The sequence below is a fragment of the Silene latifolia genome, chromosome 11 (genome assembly GCF_048544455.1).
Source record: "Silene latifolia isolate original U9 population chromosome 11, ASM4854445v1, whole genome shotgun sequence".
In the NCBI taxonomy this organism is placed as follows: Eukaryota; Viridiplantae; Streptophyta; class Magnoliopsida; order Caryophyllales; family Caryophyllaceae; genus Silene; species Silene latifolia.
In genome coordinates, this window is record NC_133536.1 from 196,699,975 (window position 1) to 196,720,062 (window position 20,088).

General features: G+C 40.5%; 1 protein-coding gene across 1 annotated transcript; it reads right to left on the reverse strand.

Moving 5' to 3' along the window:
• Positions 1–11,685: 11,685 nt before the first annotated feature.
• LOC141615283 (putative F-box protein At2g33190) lies at positions 11,686–13,359 on the reverse strand. Its single transcript, XM_074433702.1, has 2 exons — positions 13,272–13,359; positions 11,686–12,916 (listed from the first exon to the last, which is right to left on the reverse strand). The coding sequence occupies exon 2, from the start codon at positions 12,911–12,913 to the stop codon at positions 11,702–11,704; it is 1,212 nt and encodes a 403-aa protein (XP_074289803.1). The 5' UTR covers positions 12,914–12,916; positions 13,272–13,359; the 3' UTR covers positions 11,686–11,701.
• Positions 13,360–20,088: the final 6,729 nt, after the last annotated feature.

The following is a 20,088-nucleotide window of genomic DNA, read 5'->3' on the forward strand; positions in this document are numbered from 1 at the left end:
CATGATGAACACGAGTCTTGCCTCGAGCTACTATTTCACGAACAAATCGGATAAGATTGGCAAACCCTAGAATTCCGCTTCTGCACTCGAGCAAGAGATGGTATATTGACATCTAGAAGCCCATGAGATAAGATTGTCACCGAGGACCAACACATAACACCCATTTGTAGAGCGGTGAGTGTTGGGGCATCCGACCCATTCCACATCCGTATAGGACGTGAGTGAAATAAGTGAGGACGACCCAATCCACATGCCATGTGAGATATTACCTTTAACGACGTACCTGCATTGATGTTCACTTCCATGGGATTTCACATTAGCAAACACACTTGTTGAACGACATACAAGATATCCGGCCTAGTGAACATTAAGATATAACAGCGCCCCTACTAAACTTCGATAAAGAGACGGATTACCGAACGATGTGCTGGAAGTTGAGCTAAGTTTTGGTTTGGTGTCGACCATTTTTTTTAATTAAAATAATGTATCTATAATTACACCTTTAAGGTTTTCCATCATTCTTACTTTAATATGGCTATTTATCTTCTTCATTAGGTACTTGAGTAAAAAATTTTCCCAAATTTTATTTTCAATTTTTGGTGGTACTTAGTAAAATTTCAATTATAAAATCGTGAATGATATGTGGAAGCGAGGCTTTTAGACTAAACAAAAATCATTGAGAGAAAAAATGGAGTAAATTGATAGATTTGCGGATGATACTCAAAATGTTAGGGAAAGAGAGAAAGGAGCGACGAGGGGACATATCTACAGCAAGTCAACAATAGAGGTAGTGGTAAACCGGTAATAAGTGAGTTTTCTTATTATAATTTTTTTTTATTATCTAACTCAATCCTAGTTATCTTTTCGATGCCATGTCATTTTTTTCCGGTGAGAAAATGATCGGAATATCTTCAATTGGGCTTAATTGTACATTGTGTATGTGAGAATAAGGAAGCTGAGGGTGTTGGTTGATGACAAATCACAACCAATCACAAGCAAGCATATGGATTGACATGGATCGATGACTTGGCATATGTTAGTTAGTACACTGTACATTTGTATATAAAGAAGAAACACAAACTGTAACTAATTATTCATTCATAATCAATATACAACTCACAGTTTATTTACTCTCTTTCTACAACAACTTTCTCTCTCTAATCAAATCATATCAATCATCAAAGCTTCATACAACAATGGCTTCCTACTTCATGTTTTCACATGGTATCAGAGCAGGCTAAGTCCTGTCTCTTGATCCGCATTTCATTATTTTCCAATTACATCATTCGCGAACAATTTTCGTCAATTTTTCGCTTGATTTCATAGTATTTCAAATTGTTTTGATCAATTTTTACACAAAATCACAAAAATAAGTTTTTCCTTCAAAAATGCCTCAATCTGAATCTGTTGATCAATCACCTTATCGTAATCCTTACGATGAACCGCTTTTTCTGTCTTCCTCTGATCATCCTTCAATGTCGCTTGTTAATTCGCCTTTCAATGGCAAGGATTTCATCAATTGGAATCGAGGAGTTCTACTTGCTCTTGGATCGAAAAACAAAGAAGGTTTTATCAATGGTGCAATCACTGAGCCTGAGCTTACATCTGACAAGTACACAACGTGGAAACGTTGCGATTATATGATCCGGTGCTGGATTCTTAGCTCAATGACTCCTGAAGTTAAGAGTGGTTTTCTTTCTGCAAAATCAGCAAAACAGTTGTGGAATGATATTCAGGAGAGGTACGGTCAATCAAATGCGCCTTTGCTATTTCAATTGAAAAAGGAATTGCGTAATCTAGGTCAAGATTCTACTTCTGTTGTGGAGTATTACAATCAGCTGAAAAGACGTTGGGATGAAATTGATGAGATCGAAGGAATACCAGAATGTACTTGTGGTAAATGCACCTGCAACATTTTGAAGAAGATTGTTGATTCTGCTTCACGAGAGAAGGTCTTAATGTTTCTTATGGGATTGAATGACACATTTGACACTCTGAAGACGAATATCCTTTCTATGGATCCTCTTCCTACTGTTAACAAGGTTTATTCATTTGTTCAACAAGTTGAAAGCCAAAAGTCCATTTCTATCAGTAATCAGCCTGTGCAAGATGCTAGTGCCCTTGCTGTCAGTCGACCTGGCTCCAATAAAGGTAACTGGAATGTTTGGAGAAGGGATGGTAAAAAGCCTAAGTATGAGGAGCGATGGTGTCCCCACTGCAAAAAGAAAGGTCACACTATTGATTCTTGCTGGGATCTCAATGAAGATCAGAGGTTAAGTTACTTGGCAAGAAATGGTGGATCATCAGGTCAAGTTGGAGGACAATCTAAGTACAAGAAGCAGAGGCCGTATAACAATCATATCTCGGCACACAATGCTGAAGTACATGAAGATATGCCGTTTGATTTGGATCAGAAACAGTTTCTGCAGCAGGCGCAAGGTTCAGGATCTTCTCATCATTACAATGGTCACAGCAAGTTTGACAAAGATCTGGTGAATGCTGTTTGTGATCAGGTTCTTAATGCTATGCAAGCGAGACTTAATGGATCAGCTGATTATTCAGCTGCTGCTGTTAATTTTGCAGGTAAAATTCTTGCCTCAAATGTTGTTAAGTCTCCAACATTAAGTAATACTGATATTGAGTGGATCCTAGACTCAGGGGCCTCTGACCACATGTCATCTCAAAATCATTTGTTTACCAATATAAGGAAATTGGGTGCTCCTGTTCTTGTTGGTCTTCCTGATGGCTCAACCAAATCTGTGCATTATGTAGGGACTGTCAAAATCAATCCAAACATCACCTTACTTGAAGTCTTATACATTCCAGACTTTAAGCATAATTTACTTTCCATAGGAAAGTTGATTTCTCATAACAACCTGGTCATTCAGTTTAATGCCTTTAACTGTGTGATACAGGACCATGAAGACCACATCTTAGCTGTAGGGCACAAAGATGGAGGTCTCTACAAGTTCCAGCACAAGTTTGTGCACCAGTCTGTTCCCAGTTCTTTTTCTCCTACACATAATAAAGTGTCTTTTGCTAGTAGTGCAGATAAGAATAGTCTTGTCCATGCTATGAGTACTGATGTAGGTCAGTCTGATGTTCATTGTCTTCTTTGTAATAGTGAAGATAGGTGTAAAGCACATAGTGCTGTTGAGCTTATGCATGCTCGTTTGGGTCATACTTCCTATGCAAAGATGAAACTTATTACTGGAATGAAAGACTCAGATTTAAAGTCCTATTCTTGTGATGTCTGTATCATGGCAAAATTACACAAATTACCCTTTGAAAGGGACTACTCTAGAGCTCATGAGTCTTTTGGCCTTATTCACATAGACTTGTGGGGACCTTATAAAGTACCCTCTCTTACTAGGGCACACTACTTTTTGACTATTGTGGATGACCACACTAGGGTCACATGGACCTTTTTATTACAAGACAAGACCATTGTTAGCAAGACCATAGAAACTTTCTTCAATCAAGTTACCACACAGTTTAACAAAATTATAAAGCTAGTTAGAAGTGATAATGGTACTGAAATCATTCAAAGTGCTTGCTTGGATTTATTTGCTGCTAGAGGAGTCCTACATCAGAAAAGTGTGCCAGGTGTCCCTCAACAAAATGGGAGAGTTGAGAGGAAACATAGACACTTGGTTGAAACAGCTAGGGCCATGATGCTCTATGCCAATCTCCCTAAGAGATTCTGGGGTGATTGCTTGCTAGCAGCCACTCATGTCATTAATAGGCTTCCTGTTAATCTTTTGTCTTGGAAGACTCCCTATGAAATGTTGCTGGGATGTCAACCTGCTTATGAGCATCTCAGGACCATAGGCTGTCAATGTTTTGCACTCATTCCAAGACGTCAGAGGGATAAGTTTCAGTCAAAGGGCAAGAGATGCATATTCATAGGATATCCTCATGGGCAAAAGGGTTATAAACTTTTTGACTTAGAAAATCAAAAAATCATAATTAGTAGGGATGTGGTCTTTCAAGAACACATCTTTCCATATAAATCAAAACCACCAACTCAGTCACAACAAGTTCCTCACCTGGATTTCTTTCCTGACACAGCTGAGGACCTCCCTTATGAAACACATAATATTCCTTCTACCATTTCAAATGAGATACAAAATACTAGTAACAATATCAATCCTAATGATAATAATCACAATGATAATGATAATAATCCTATTTCTCCTACTGTGTCAGCATCACCACTCAATGTTGGTTTTACTGATGGTTCTGCTGTTCATACTCACACTCCCTCTGTTGTGTCTGAGGAAAGTTCTCTGCCTAATCCCAGACAGTCACACAGGATGAGATCTACTCCTTCATGGCTTAAGGATTTTGTTTGTCCCACTCTTTCTGTCTCTCATCTTTGGGAATGCTGCTTCTGATAGCAATTTCTTTCTTCTTGATCCTACTACCTATCCTGCTCATATGGTTCATTCTGTCAACAATGTAATGAGGACCTTGGAGCCTACCACATATAAGCAGGCAAAGCAAGATCCCTTGTGGGTATCTGCCATGTCCAAAGAGCTTGAAGCTTTAGAGAAAAATGGCACTTGGGTAGTTACTAACCTTCCATCAGGACACAAACCCATAGGGTCCAAATGGGTATACAAAATCAAGTATAACCCAGATGGCACGGTTGAAAGGTACAAGGCTAGACTTGTGGCCAAGGGGTATAATCAAGTCAAAGGGAAAGATTACAAGGCTACTTTTTCTCCTGTAGCTAAGTTTACTACTGTGAGAGTTCTTTTAGCTGTTGCCTCCATTAGACAATGGCCCATCTCTCAATTAGACATCAACAATGCTTTTTTGCATGGTTTTTTGGATGAGTTGGTCTATATGACACCACCTGAGGGCTATTCAGGTGCTTCAGCAGGTCAAGTATGCCATTTGAAGAAATCCTTATATGGGTTGAAGCAAGCTTCTCGTCAATGGAATATTGCTTTGACCAAGTTGTTACTCTCTTTGGGGTTCCTACAGTCCAAATATGATTATTCTTTGTTCACTAGAGAACTCCATGGCAAAATATCCATAGTGTTGGTCTATGTGGATGACTTGCTCTTAACTGGGACAGACAAATGTTTTTTGGATTTTCTCAAGACCAAATTACATGCTACTTTTACTATCAAAGATCTTGGAGACATTCGTTATTTTCTGGGTTTAGAAGTTACCAGAAACTCTGAAGGTATACTCTTAAATCAACAAAAATATGTTCAGGATTTACTCACAGGTGCTGGTATGACAAACTGTAAGACAGCACCATTTCCTTTGCCAAAAGGCTTGCAGTTGAGCATTGATCAAGGAGCTTTACTTCCTGATCCTGAGAGTTACAGATGCATTATTGGGAAATTACTCTACCTTAACCTCACAAGGCCAGATCTGTCGTATGCTACTCAGCATCTCAGTCAATTTCTTAGCTCTCCTCGAGAGCCTCATCTGCAAGCTGCTGTCCATGTTCTGCGTTATTTGAAGGGGACTGCATCAGCAGCTTTATTTTACCCTAGCACCAGTGATTTAATGCTCACGGGTTATTGTGATGCTGACTGGGGCAGTTGCCAAACTTCTTGCAGATCTGTCACAGGTCAATGCATCTTCTTAGGGAATTCCTTGGTTTCCTGGAAAACCAAGAAACAGAAAACTGTCTCCAAATCATCGGCAGAATCTGAGTACAGGGCGATGTCATACACTGCTGGAGAGCTAACCTGGTTGTATGGCTTGCTTTCTGATTTTAGGGTGTCTATACCCTGTACCTATACCTCTATTTTGCGACAACAAAGCTGCCCTTCATATCGCATCCAATCCAGTCTTCCATGAGAGGACCAAACATATCAACATTGATTGTCATTATGTCCGTGACAAGATACAAGAAGGTTTCATTTCCACTCATCTCGAACCCATTTACAACTAGTGACCTCTTGACTAAGCCACTTTGGGGCACTCTCGGACATGTGTTTTGCCTCCAAGTTGGGTTTACACTTTTTATCAACAGATCCCAACTTGAGGGGGGATGTGAGAATAAGGAAGGCTGAGGTGTTGGTTGATGACAAATCACAACCAATCACAAGCAAGCATATGGATTGACATGGATCGATGACTTGGCATATGTTAGTTAGTACACTGTACATTTGTATATAAAGAAGAAACACAAACTGTAACTAATTATTCATTCATAATCAATATACAACTCACAGTTTATTTACTCTCTTTCTACAACAACTTTCTCTCTCTAATCAAATCATATCAATCATCAAAGCTTCATACAACAATGGCTTCCTACTTCATGTTTTCACAGTGTATAACTTATGAGGTTAATTTGCACCAAATAAGAGTTATGGGGCTAATTTGCACACAGAGTTAAACATATAGAGCTTATTTGCCACTTCCACGGATTACGAATAAAATTAGAGTTTGAAGAAATTACTACAGAGTATTATCAAATAATTTAAAAAAGGGGATGTGGTTGTGAGATGTAACAAATTACTTTTCGTCACATGTAAGAATAGCTGAATTCATAATAAAAGGATAGTAATTAAAGAGACGGGAATTCAAATAAGAAGACATTAAATCAAGAATCAATGATCATAAATTGAGAATATTGAATTAATCTGCAAAAATGTAATTAGGAAAGGAAATTACTCACGTGAGACAGTGGGATGCAGGCAGTTGGTAACTTTGATGCTGCAAAATTGAGTGATATTATCATACACTGATACACAAAATCTCATTGAAAACGGGCGATATCCGTCATAAGCTTGTGACGGATACCGTTTCCTCTCACAAAATGCCCATTAAAAGATGAGTGAGAAGCACATGGGGATACCTCACCTTGTCCCCTCCCCTTTTTATAAGAGGTCACAAACTTGTGACGAGATTAACCTATCACAAGCAAGACTAGCTGAACGATAAAATTGTGGAGATGTAAGGAGTATTTTCGATTAGGACTTGAAATAATTTTTTGAATAACTTTGATGGCATTTGACGTAATCCGAAAAGAGTATAATGATGTGAATTTGAGAAATATTTGTCATGAACAAGAATTTAATGAACCCCGATGTATGTAGTTTGGAAAACATTTTATGTGAAAAACACCTGATAAGGATAAATTTTTTGTTCTGACATGCACTAAATGTTTCATTGTAGCCTATTCGCCCGCTGAGTAGCGTAAGAAACAGTGGTTAGCAGGGGTGCTCGCCTCGCCCTCCCCAGCGTTTAAAATTTTGAAATTTTTATTTAAAATTTTCGAAAATTTTGGTTGCCTTATATTATTACCCCTTCAACCCCGTTGAAATCTTTCGCCCCTGCTGACTTAAAATCTTAGCTCTGGCACTTATAAGAAATACGCCTTTTAGCATTGTTCATCAAAGAAGGGGGAAGGGAGGCTCCGACACTCCCTAGGTACTCGAAAATACAAGAAACACACGAGTGTGAACCATTTGCAACGGGAGGACCTTTATTATAAGTATCGATTGCAAGATTATAGGATATATGGCCGCAATGTGTGACTGTACAAAATCTCATATCTGTAAAAGTTTAAAACATTTGATTTGTTTTTATTGATCTCTGATTATTGAGAAAAAAATCATTCATTTTAACAGCATCCACGTTCTATAAACTGAATAAATATGGAAATACTCCCTCATATTCTCAATAACTCTCCCTATTTCTTTTTTCATCTATTCACAATACTCTCCCTATTTCCTTATTTGGCAAACTTTTATACTTATTTTAATCACCCCACCCCACAACATTATCCCACAATACCCATACTTTATCTTATTTTAATCACATTACCCCACAACAATACTTATTTTAATCACCTCATCCCACAATAATATCACACAATACCTTCCCTCTCTCCAATCTCCTACCCCCACTACAGTACTTTACCATATAATACTCTCTCCCTTAATTCCCGTGCCCTCCATGAATAGGGAGAGTTATTGAGAATAGGAGGGAGTAGTAATTTAAATACGAACATTGTAATAAATTAAATAGGTATTTTCATTTTCCACCTCTAAATTATAAATTTTAAATTAATTAGTAGAAAGGGATAGTTTGGGAACTTAAAATTGTATAACTAATCTTATCTATATTAATACAAAAGACAATACTCAATCCTCAACGCGCCACGTCATTAATGCAACCTCTTTTTTTTTTTTTTTTTTTTTTTTTTTCTGGAAATTCATGTTATGGTGGGACCCGTTAGTGTGCAATGTATTTATTTCTTCAGATTTCCGTCTTTTCAAATATGCGATAAATTCCGTCTTGCAACAAATTCTACGAAATAATATTATGAAAAAATTCTATGAATTAATATTATGAAATAATTTTATACATTCCGTGTAAATTAAATTAATAACATATACGCAGAATGAATTACAAATGGGAGTAAATGAAATTGAATTACATAATTTTTAAAACAAAATTAAATAATAATAAAATTACATAATTATGAGAAGGAATTACATTTATATACGGGATAGAACATAAAATGCAAATAAATTATATACATAATTTTTTAAAACTACATGGTACAATAATTTTTGTTTAAAAAATAATTCTTGATGGAGTATTTACTTGGAGTATAAAATATTCATGTATTTTGGTTAATATTATTGTACCATGCAGCAACAACATAACAACATAATTTTTTAAAACTACATGGTAAAAAAAATTTTGTTTAAAAAATCAATCATAACGGAGTATTTACTTGAAATATAAAACTCGGCAACTTAACTATCACCATCAAGACACCGAAAAATGGTAGGTGACAATGATAGGCAACTGAGTTAATTTAGTCTTCAACTAGCATTTAAAGCAAATTTTAATTTTTTTTTACTCTAAAAAAACAAATAAATTTTAATTTAATTTACAAGTGATTAAAAATTTTTTAATAAATTTTTTTTTAATAAATAATTCACAGTTGTTGTAATAAATATTTTTTTAATAATAACAACACGATAAGTTAACAGTCGAAAAACTTTAAAATATGTTGTTTTTAGAAATGCAAAAACAAATATACATCCAAAAACATTACAAGTCCGTTTTCCTTAAGACCATTGCTTTTGGTCTGAAATAAGACGGGTAACATGTCATCATTTTACAATAAAATGTTGTTATTTTCTGATAACATGTTACCATTATTGTTCACATCATTTTCAGGGTAAAAAATGACACCTCTAGTCATAACATTTTGTGAATTAATTGGTTACATTTTCTTAAAAAATGGCAACATTTTATCCGTCTGACAAATAAGACCAAAAGTGTCCGCCTGAAACAAGAATTTGTGAAAACCGGTCCGTTTTTCTTAAGACCATTGCTTTTGGTCTGAAATAAGACGGGTAACATGTCATCATTTTACAATAAAATGTTGTTATTTTTTGATAACATGTTACCATTATTGTTCACATCATTTTCAGGGTAAAAAATGACACCTCTAGTCATAACATTTTGTGAATTAATTGGTTACATTTTCTTAAAAAATGACAACATTTTATCCGTCTGACAAATAAGACCAAAAGTGTCCGCCTAAAACGAGAATTTGTGAAAACATTAATACTGGCCCAAATACATACCCGTGCAATTTTGCACGGGTTTAAAACTAGTTATAATTAATTGTAAACTGATGAAGAATCAGTCGAATTTTACTAAGTTTTGCCACTTTTTGTGGAGGGCTTACAACAACCAAAACAGTGCTGCGTTTGTATACATGGTGCTTTAAGATGCATGCAATTCTGTACTTGATTCGCCAAGGAGTTCTTGAGTAATACTCATAGCAGTAACGGGTGTTCTTCGATGGGCATCCGTCCTTAGATCAAAACTAGACATGAAATTTGGAGACTCCTCGAATTCGTCATCTTCGCTGCTTCATTGAGTGATAGATGAATAATCTCAACCAAAAAAAAAAAAAAAAAAAAACAAACAAAAAACCTTAAAGTCATGGTTGCTATTATAAATATTCCTACTAGTTTTAAACCCGTGCAAAATTGCACGGGTATGTATTTGAGCCAGTATTAATGTTTTTGAATGTATATTTGTTTTTGCATTTCTATTGTACTTATCTAGTTGGTTTAAATCTACGATCTACATAATTTATGTTTAAATTTGTTACAAACACGTGTTCACATACACTGGTTTATAAGGAAATAACGTAATTTACTCTTATAAATAAAAATTGCATACATAAAAAACTTTACATCCGAATAAAAGAAATATAATCTAATATAATCAACTTTAACATATATGTATATAATTCATTTGCGTTTTATGTTCGATCCCGTATATAAATGTTATTCCTTCTTGAAATTATGTAATTTTATTACGGAGTATTATGTAATTTTGTTTTAAAAATTATGTAATTCAATTTCATTTACTCGCAATTGTAATTCATTATGCGTATATGTTATTAATTTTATTTACACGGAATATATAAAATTATTTCATAATATTAATTCATAGAATTTTTTCATAATATTATTTCATAAAATTTGTTGTAAGACGGAATTTATCGCATGTCTGAAAAGACGAAAATCTGAAGAAATAAATACATTGCACACTCACGGGTCCCACCATAACATGAATTTCCAAAAAAAAAAACCCTGCATTAATGACGTGGCGCGCTGAGGATTGAGTATTGTCTTTTGTATTAATATAGATAAGATTTGAACCCCTGGGTTGGTTTCCACTTCGAGTTTTGAGGAGTTTTGAGGTTGCCAGGATTTGAACCCAGTGATGGTTGAGGCCCAACTATTATAAATATTCCTATTATTGAGTACTAGAGTTCTTATTTGATTCATGGGCAAGACATGTTAAATTAAGAGAACCCATTTGTTACTTATCACAATTCCAGAATTTATACCGACGATCATATCGTATTTCTCTTTTGTTCGCTTATAAATGAAAAACGAACCAAGATGATGAAATAAAAATTACCGATAAAATTAATTTTGGGTAAATTAGGTTACTATCAAATAAATTATTTTGATCTAAAATATTATAGATACAATTTAATTTATTTAGATTTTTGTTAATTTAGATATTGAATAGACATAAAATTACATATCTACCTTTAAACATTTAGCGCAAAAACTAAATTTTTTCTTTTTTTTTCTTTTATTGTGGTGACGCTGATATTCGGTACCACCAGGTGACGCCCTATCGCTTTCCATAAAAAATAAGATCTATATTTGCATAAACCTTGATATAATCATAATTAGAAAAAAAAAAACACAACCAAATAAATACGGAAATACAAATCGATACTTCAGAAAGTCCAAACATGATCGGCATGCGGTATCATGGCCTAAAATTTAAGTGATTAAGAAATCGGGTTTGTTAAAGTATATATTAAGATGATTCTGCTTAATGATGTGTTAGTGATTAAGAAATCGGGTTTCTTTGTATCAATCATTCAATTCAAAATCCCACTGACTGTGTTCTTCATTTCCTAGTATCTTAAGTTCATCTATTCTCCATTCGTCCCATTCATTTGTTTTAACTTTTTTATTTTATTTTTGGGAGACGGATTTTAATCAAAGGTAAACAAATGAATGACACGGAAGAATGACTTTTTATTTTATTTTTATTTTATATGGTATCATGATCGGCATGCTGTATCATTTGCGAATATGCTCTGAATCTCTGATGTAGCAGACTTCAATACATCTTATAACATGATCAGCACGCGGTATCATGGCCTAAAATTTGACTGTCTGTCACTTCCAATAATTTGAAGTTGAGGAATAAACCAAGTTGGTGTACAATATGCGGAGCGGATGTCATCTCCTTCATAAAATCGCCATTTTTCCTCACATTTTATGTCATAAACACCCATATCAGGTTGACCAAGCTCGGTCCTCGATTTACACTGCTCAAATTCATCATCGGTGAAATATATACAGTTGGGTTGCAAACTTTTGGCCGAAACGGACATGGCAGAATGAACACCTACAAACAATGTCGCATGATCTTTAATTTCTTCCCATCTTCTGTCTTTAGGATCCAGTCTATAGACCGAAAAACCAACTGTTTCATAAATGTCAGGATGGTCATCTGACATGGATTCCTTGAATCGTAACACCAGGAGGAGATCACAATCCGATTCCACCAAATATAGTTTAGATATCCCATGTATGAACGGAAGCAAATGATATTTTCTTGACATTTGCAATTCACTTGACAAATAATCCATTGGCTTTACAAGCTCATAACCCTGGAAGTCCTCGATATTCCAATATACAAGCGATGCATTACTATACAAAGCAAATACATAACCGTTCATAGCCATGACATCAAACATCCTACAACCATGACCTTTCTTGACGAATACTGATGTCCACGATTTATCCCCCGGTTTAGCAAAAGCTAGGTGACCGAAGGAATGATAAATTACTAGAATAACAAACTCATTTTGAGACACTTTGAGCACAATGAGCTTCTTCATATACAACTCCAAAAACCAACTAATATAATCTTCTTCATCCTCATCGACCTCTTCATCATATGGGCGTCGATTTGGGATGGTTTCCGCAGATGGGAAGCGAATTTCAGCCTTAGTGATTGGATTGAACAAGCGTACATCAAGCTTACGGTCAACCATTGCAATCCAACCATAGTCTGAACCCCAACACTTTGCTCCAAAAATCTCAGGGAGATTCAATTTGTAACACTTATTATTACTAGGATTAAAAATCTTCCGTACACAATGTGGATTATTGCTAGTGTTTTCAGCTAGTAAAAGCCATGGCACTGTCGGCCTCCACTGGTGCTTTATTAAGGATGAAACACGATTCCAAGAGTGACATACCGCTGAAAAATAAATAAAATCATCTAAAGTTTCCAACTTCATCGCAATGGCACCAAGAAGATCAAGAGGCAATGTCGACCAATCATTAGCAGCCATGATCTTGCAAACAAAAAAAAAAAACAATCATGAAGTGATAAATAGGACAGTAATATGAATAACAAAAATAATATTGATAAATAGGAATAAAGACAGAGAAGCTTGTCTACTATCTAACAACATGACGGTAAAATTAAGGTAACAGACATATGACATATGTTGGCGGGTATCTACTAACAGCAATAGAATTGAAAGATCACAAAGGAATATAAACAGGAGAGTAAAATAAACAAAAGGAAACATGCATGAAGTGAAGCAAATTTACTAAACACAATTATTCAACACGATTAAACAGAGACGGATCAATTAAACAGCTTAATAATATTACCAACACAAGAAGTGAAAGAGGAAACCAAACCTGAAGATTATGGAACAAGGTATGCTGTGTGTTAGACTGTTAGAGGGTAGAGATATGATTCTTGTTCTGTTCAACACTTCAACAACCTTTTTTTATTTTTTTTTTTTTTTTTTTTTAGCTAATACGGTTCTTCTTTTCCTTAACTCAAATTATGATTTCCTTTTCTTTATTTTTTTTTAGGAAAGTTACCCCTAACTAAGCTGGAAATTGAAAATAGCTTGAAATAAAATAAAAAAAATATACTAATTATATGAATCAATTAAAATTATAGTTTAGCTTTTTCTTAACTTTATTAGGGAACTAGATTTAATGCCCGGATGATGCAAGGGCATACTTGTAATATCCTATGTTTATGAATATTATGATGTTATAATACTCTAAGGTCCTACTATTTTGCACTTAATTTTGCTGAATTGAACATGTTCCGGGTGTAATTCCAGAGCAGATATTTGTCACCACTCGTAGCTTGTAGAATGATGTCTTAGCTTGAATCCTCCTTTCGGTCTCCTGAAACGATGAACAAACTGAAGGCTCGGCTGGTGACCGAGCGAACTCACTCCGACGCTCAAGTCAGTAAACTTAGAGAGAAGTTGTTGTTACTTGGCGAAGTATATGTTGTAGAGAGATAAGGAAGATATTACCAGATGAATAGTGATTCTTAGGTTAAATTGTGGATCATTTCCTCAATGAGGGTTGAGGAGTATTTATAGACTTTCACCTTTTGTCACGTAGTGGCCAAGTGGCCAAGTGGCTAGCAGGTGGAAAGACCGTTCTACCCTCGGCCGATGGACCCATGGCAGGCCGGCCGAGGGGTCTTGGATATGAGTACGCGGATGTGTGCCCCGGCTGGCTGGTTGCCATGCCGAGACCCAGGTGACAGGCCGATGGGCTGCATCGGCTAGGCTGTCTAAGTCGTTGACTTGCTGTGGATGTCTTTGACCTTGCTCAATATGTTGACTTGGTCAGCGGTGCAGAATATGCCCCATCAATTTGCCCCCAGCGTAGTCTATGCCGTGGTATGGGCTCCGATGTATGTTGAGCGTATATTCTGCGCAAGTAATTTGCAAAAATTTTTCTGCATCGGCTTCTTCTACTGCATCGACTTCTTCTGCTTAGGCCGTACCATATCCCCCCTCCACATGGACGTGTAAAGGGCATCCGATGTGGAAAAGAAAGTGACGCTGGCCGAGACCAGGGTTGAGAGTGCCGGTTGTTTTTGATTGCCCCCGGCCGGGTGCTACCTAGCTTGGTTGATCATGTGGCTGGCGGAGAACAGATACTTAGGAATTCGTTGAGGAAGATGAATAGGCAAGGAGATATGAATGGGCGTGTTGAAGACGCTTGGTCACTGTTGCATTGATTGACGTTCAACTGTTACAACGATTGACATTCCGTGGTTGCATGTCCGACACGTGTCTGTTCGCTGATTGGCTGATGCTTCATGGGCTGTGCCCTGATTGGTCCATCTTCATGGGCTTTTCCCTATAAATAGGGCAGTTAGTCCCTGAAATTGGCCACCAATTTCATTCTCTCCAAAATTTTCTTCTCTCTAAACTTTCAAGGGCTTCTTTTTCTTCCAATTTTCAGAGTTGTCACCTCGGCTAGTGTTTTTCTTCAAGGTAAACAAACAAAATTTCCAACTTTTAATTGTAAAGTTTATTTGTTGTGAACATGTCTTCTGCTGATGCCGGACCTAGTAACCGTGCGCCGGGGGGTTCCCCGTCGCGTCCTGATGAGGAGGGGTATTAGACGCCATCCCGCTAAGGTCCGGGGGTCCTAGGTCTCCTTCTCCCGAAGTTGATCCACAAATTTTGGAGGAATGGGAGGATGAGGATGTTGATGATGACGATGGTGATGATGAGAGGACTCCTTCTGATGGTAAGAGGCCGCATATCCTGGATCACGGCGAGGCCTGCATGACTGGTCTTGACCGTGCCTGGACCAATAAATTCGCCAGTTGCTCCGGTGGAACTCTTTTCGGGGGTCATTTCTCCTTCGGTGAGGGGTACAAAATTGTTATCCCCGAGGAGGGTCAGGCGGTCTGTTGCCCTCCCCCGGGTCATATCGGCGTATATATCAGGCACCTGGAGTATGGGCTCCGGTTTCCTTTGAATGAATACGTCATGGCCATCATCAAAGCTATGAACGTCGCTGTGGCCCAACTGCATCCGTTGGCCATTAGGACGATAGTCGGCTTTGTGTGGCTCTGTCTCTTTAGGGGGGAGACCCCAACAGTTAACTTATTCCGCCGACTCCATCATCTTCGACCGTCAATCTCCGGTAAAGTGGGGTGGTACAGCGTGCAGATGGAGCCGGGCTACGTCTCCGTTGATAAGCTCTCTTCCTGTAAGGACTGGAAGGGGCGATGGGTGTATGTCGAAGTGCCAGATGACTATCCGCTGCCCCGGTCCTTCCAGCACCAAGTTAATTTGCGGTGTGAGAGTAAGGCAGAGCACGACAAATGGGTCACCCGGGGTAAGCTGAAGATGGACGCTTCGATGGTCCCTCTTACTGCGGATGAGAAGCGGGCGATGCAGCTGTTTGATGCTGAGAAGGGATGGGTGCCCCCGACTCAGATTATTCTTCAGGATGAGCTGCTTTGCCGCGTCGGCCTCATACCGGCCCTCAACCAGGGTGAGTGGGGTCGGTGTGAGGCCCATCTTTGCCTGTTATGCTCCTGTTTTAGAGCTTTGTTTTACTTCTTTTATGTAACTCTTGTTTGATTTCTTGCAGACCGGTTTGGCCAGGATCTGTCTGAGAGGACCTTGAAGAGGTTAGGGCTTGATAAGGACGGGAAGGTCGTTCAGCGACATCCTACGACTGACGCGCGTGATCGTAGACTGGCTCCCAACGAACTCATGGACAAGCAGCTGAAGACACTGGATCCGGCGGCGGCCCAAGTACGGGTTCTCGGAGGCGTGCCGAAGAGAACAAAGAAGGCAGCGTCCAGGTTGGCGACGGCGTCTGTGCCAACTCCCTCTTCGACCCCAGCGGTTCAGAAGGAGCATGTGGAGGTCGTCGATATCTCTGGGGAGGTGGTGACCGTTGCGAGGGGCCCTCCTCCTCCAAATAAGAGAAAGGAGCCACCGCCTGCTTCCACCGTTGCCGGGGAGAAGAATGACTCAGCCGACCCTCCATTCAAGAGGGTCCAGACTGATACGGATCTAACTTGCGGTTCAGACTTAGCTGGTTCGTTGGACATTCCCGATGACAGACTCTCTGATGTGTCAGTGCATGTTGACATGGATGCTCTGTGTAAATTTTTTGTAGATCCGCCGTCGGCGATCGCCGTTCTCACCGAGCGGCGGCTACGAAACGACCGAGAAGGCGGGCGATAGAAGTGCCACCGCTGACTCCTTGCTTCAGAAGATTCCCCCCACCGAGCTTGTGGCAGAGGGTACGAAAATATGCAAGAGGCTGGCGAAGTGGACTCAACTAGCCGGCTCCCACATTATGGAGCAAGAAAAGGCCATGGCCCAAACTGGGCCATTGATCGAACGGCTTAAGCTTGATCTCTCCGCTGCAAAGGGGGAAGCCGGGAAGGCTAAGCTGGACCTCCTTGCTTCCCGAAATCGTGAGGAGGAAACTGAGAAGCGGCTATTGGCCGAGAGGGCCAAAGTTGAGGCTGCTGATGCCGCCACCGCCAAGTTGATGGAGGAGCGGGACAGGTATAAAGGCGCTCATGACGCCGTGTTTGCCAAAAGGGAAGAGTGGAAGGATCTGTTCCATGCCCAGTCGGAGGCGCACAGGGACACAAGGGCTATCCTTGCTCAGAAGGAGAAGGATATTGAGATGCTTCAAACTGAGCTTATCCCTAAAATGTGCGCCCAATTCCGGGACCAGGCCGAGGAGGCGACCGGGGAGGCAATCAAGCTCTTCCCGAAGGCTCCTTCCCGTGGGATAAATTTGACCAGCTTCGGATGAGATGGCCGATCTTTGCGGAAACAGGCGGCTGAGGAGAAGGCGGAGGCGGCGAAGGCGGCTCGGATAGGCGAGGCCAAGGCGGCCTATGATGCAAAGATGAAGGAGGCCCAAGAGGAGGCCGAGAGGCTAAAGGCACTTGAAAATGTCAAGCCTTCTCCCGAGCCGGCCACCGAAGATCTTTCTTGCTACCTGGAGATGGAGGGCGAAACGAATAGGCATAGGGAGACGGGCGGTCGTCACCAGACTCACCCGACATCTCGGATAGCTTTAGCTGTTCGGGGGCCAACTGTTGAGCCTTTCCTCCCTGCCATCTTTTGGCGCTTCAAATGATATGTTTGTAATATTTTGCTTTTCTTTTCCTTGTTTTGTTGTAAAACTCTTGGTAGGTTGTGTTTAGGCTTATCCCTATGGGGACGGCCGTCGTCTGTATTCTCCTTGTAATCATTTTCAATAAAGTTTGTCTTATTGGCCCTCGGCTTGGCCGGAGCTTTGATCACAATCCTTCACTTGTCTTCTTGCATTATTAATTGAGTGCCTTCGTTTTTGCCGTCGGCATGGCCGAGGTAGTTAGAATGCATATCTCAACTGTGTTTAACGTCTTTTTAAACATGTCGGCATGTTGGTCGCTTCCTCTTTCACTCTCGGTCTTGGCCGAGGCGTCCGATTTGCGCTTCCCAACCGCCGTTGTGGACATGTTAGCGTATCGACCGTTGTGTCCCCGTCGCTCCCGGCTTTGGCCGGGGTTATCGAGGTTACGGCGCGACAGCGTTCGTATCTGTAGACATATTGATCGCTTACTCTGCCAGGCCCTCGGTTGACCGAGGCGGCTAGAATTGCGTCTCAACTGTACTGAGTATACGTTTCTTCTAGCGTATCGGTCGTTGTGACCCCGTCACTCCCGGTTTTGGCCGGGGCAATCGGGGTTACGGCTCGACAGCGTTCGTATCTGTAGACATATTGACTGTTTCCTCTGCCAGGCCTTCGGTTGTCCGAGGCGGCTAGAATTGCGTCTCAACTGTACTGAGTATACGTTTCTTCTAGCGTATCGGTCGTTGTGTCCCCGTCACTCCCGGTTTTGGCCGGGGCAATCGGGGTTACGGCTCCACAGCGTTCGTATCTGTAGACATATTGACCGCTTCCTCTGCCAGGCCTTCGGTTGACCGAGGCGGCTAGAATTGCGTCTCAACTGTATTGAGTATACGTTTCTTCTAGCGTATCGGTCGTTGTGTCCCCGTCACTCCCGGTTTTGGCCGGGGCAATCGGGGTTACGGCTCGACAGCGTTTCTTTCTCTTTGGGTGACTGCCTGGTGGCAACTATGGAGGGGACAAGCACTTTGATGGAAAACTCGGGTGATTCTTCATTTGTTGTGATCATGCGTTGGGGTGTCCACAATGGGTTTGGACACCTCCGCCGCTATACAAAGTACTTTCTTAGGTTGTCGGTGTTCCAATGGCTCATCAAAGGCACACCCTCCATGTCTGTCAGCCGGTATGTACCCGGCCTCATCTCTTCAACCACTTTGTAGGGACCCTCCCAGTTAGCCGTCAATTTACCATGAATATTTCCTTTGTTGGTGGCGGCCGACTTTCTTAGGACTAGATCTCCTACTTTTAAGTCCCTTTTGTGGACTCTTCGGTTATAGGCTCTTCTCATCCGGTTTTGGTATACTGCTAAGTTGAGGCGTGCTGTATCTCGGCTTTCTTCGACCAGATCTAGGGAGGCTTTCAGGCCTTCCTCATTTTCAACTGGGTTAAAGGTAGTCGTTCTGAATGTTGGCACCGTTGCTTCAATTGGCAGGACTGCTTCGGACCCGTAGACTAAGTGGAAGGGGCTGTACCCCGTTGCTTCCTTTTCCGTGGTCCGAAGGGACCACAGGACGCCGGGTAGTTCATCGGCCCATCTTCCCTTAAGGTCTTCAATTGTCTTCTTCAAACCGTTGAGGATTGTTTTATTGGCTGCCTCCGCCTGCCCGTTGCTCTGTGGGTGGCAGACGGAGGAGTATGCAAACTTGATGCCCACTCTTCTAACCGATTCATTATCGAGTCACTCCGAACTCTCGGCCGTGGTCGAATACCATGACTTGGGGCAACCCAAAACGAGTTATAACATTTTCCCATTACCTTTCTATGACGGCTGCTGTGTGCTCTTCGCTGATAGCTACAGCTTCAACCCATTTGGTGAAGTAATCAACGGCGACGATCAAGAACTTCCTTCCTCCGGAGGCCGTTGGAAACGGCCCTAGCATATCCATCCCCCACTGTGCGAAAGGAAGGGGACTAAGCACCGGTTGTAGGTCCCGGGAAGGAGCATGTATCACCGGAGCATGCATCTGACAGTTTTTGCACTTCTTGGTCTTTGTTCTGGAATCTTCAAGCATGGTGGGCCAGAAGTAGCCGGCTCGGAGAGCTTTGTGGGCTAGTGTTCTTGCCCCCATGTGATGGCCGCAGATGCCTTCGTGAATCTCTGTTAGAATTAGCTCCGCGTCGGCTGGGCCGACACATTTCAAAAGTGGTCTTATTACGGACCTTCTGTATAATTCTCCTTCAAACACCAAGTACCTTGATGCGATCCTTTTTATCTTGGCCGAGATATTGCGGTCCTCCGGCAACTCATTTGTAAGTTTGTATTTCATTATCGGAGTCATCCACGTCGTCTCGGTTTCCACGTCGCCCACCATGCCGACGGCCTCAGTGATGCTCTTCGCATTCCTGATATCTACCAGCACGGTTCGGCTGACATTCTTGATGGTTGAGCTGGCAAGTTTTGAGAGAGCGTCGGCCCGGTTGTTCTCAGATCTGGGAACGCATTGGATTTGGAAAGATTTCAATTTTGCTATGTCAGCTTTCACCCTTTCTAGGTACCTTACCATCCCGTCGTCCCGAGCCTCAAACT

What these genes read in the sequence shown, in the direction of transcription:
- LOC141615283 (XM_074433702.1), bottom strand. Translation starts at nt 12,913, where the DNA reads ATGGCTGCTAATGATTGGTCGACATTGCCTCTTGATCTTCTTGGTGCC.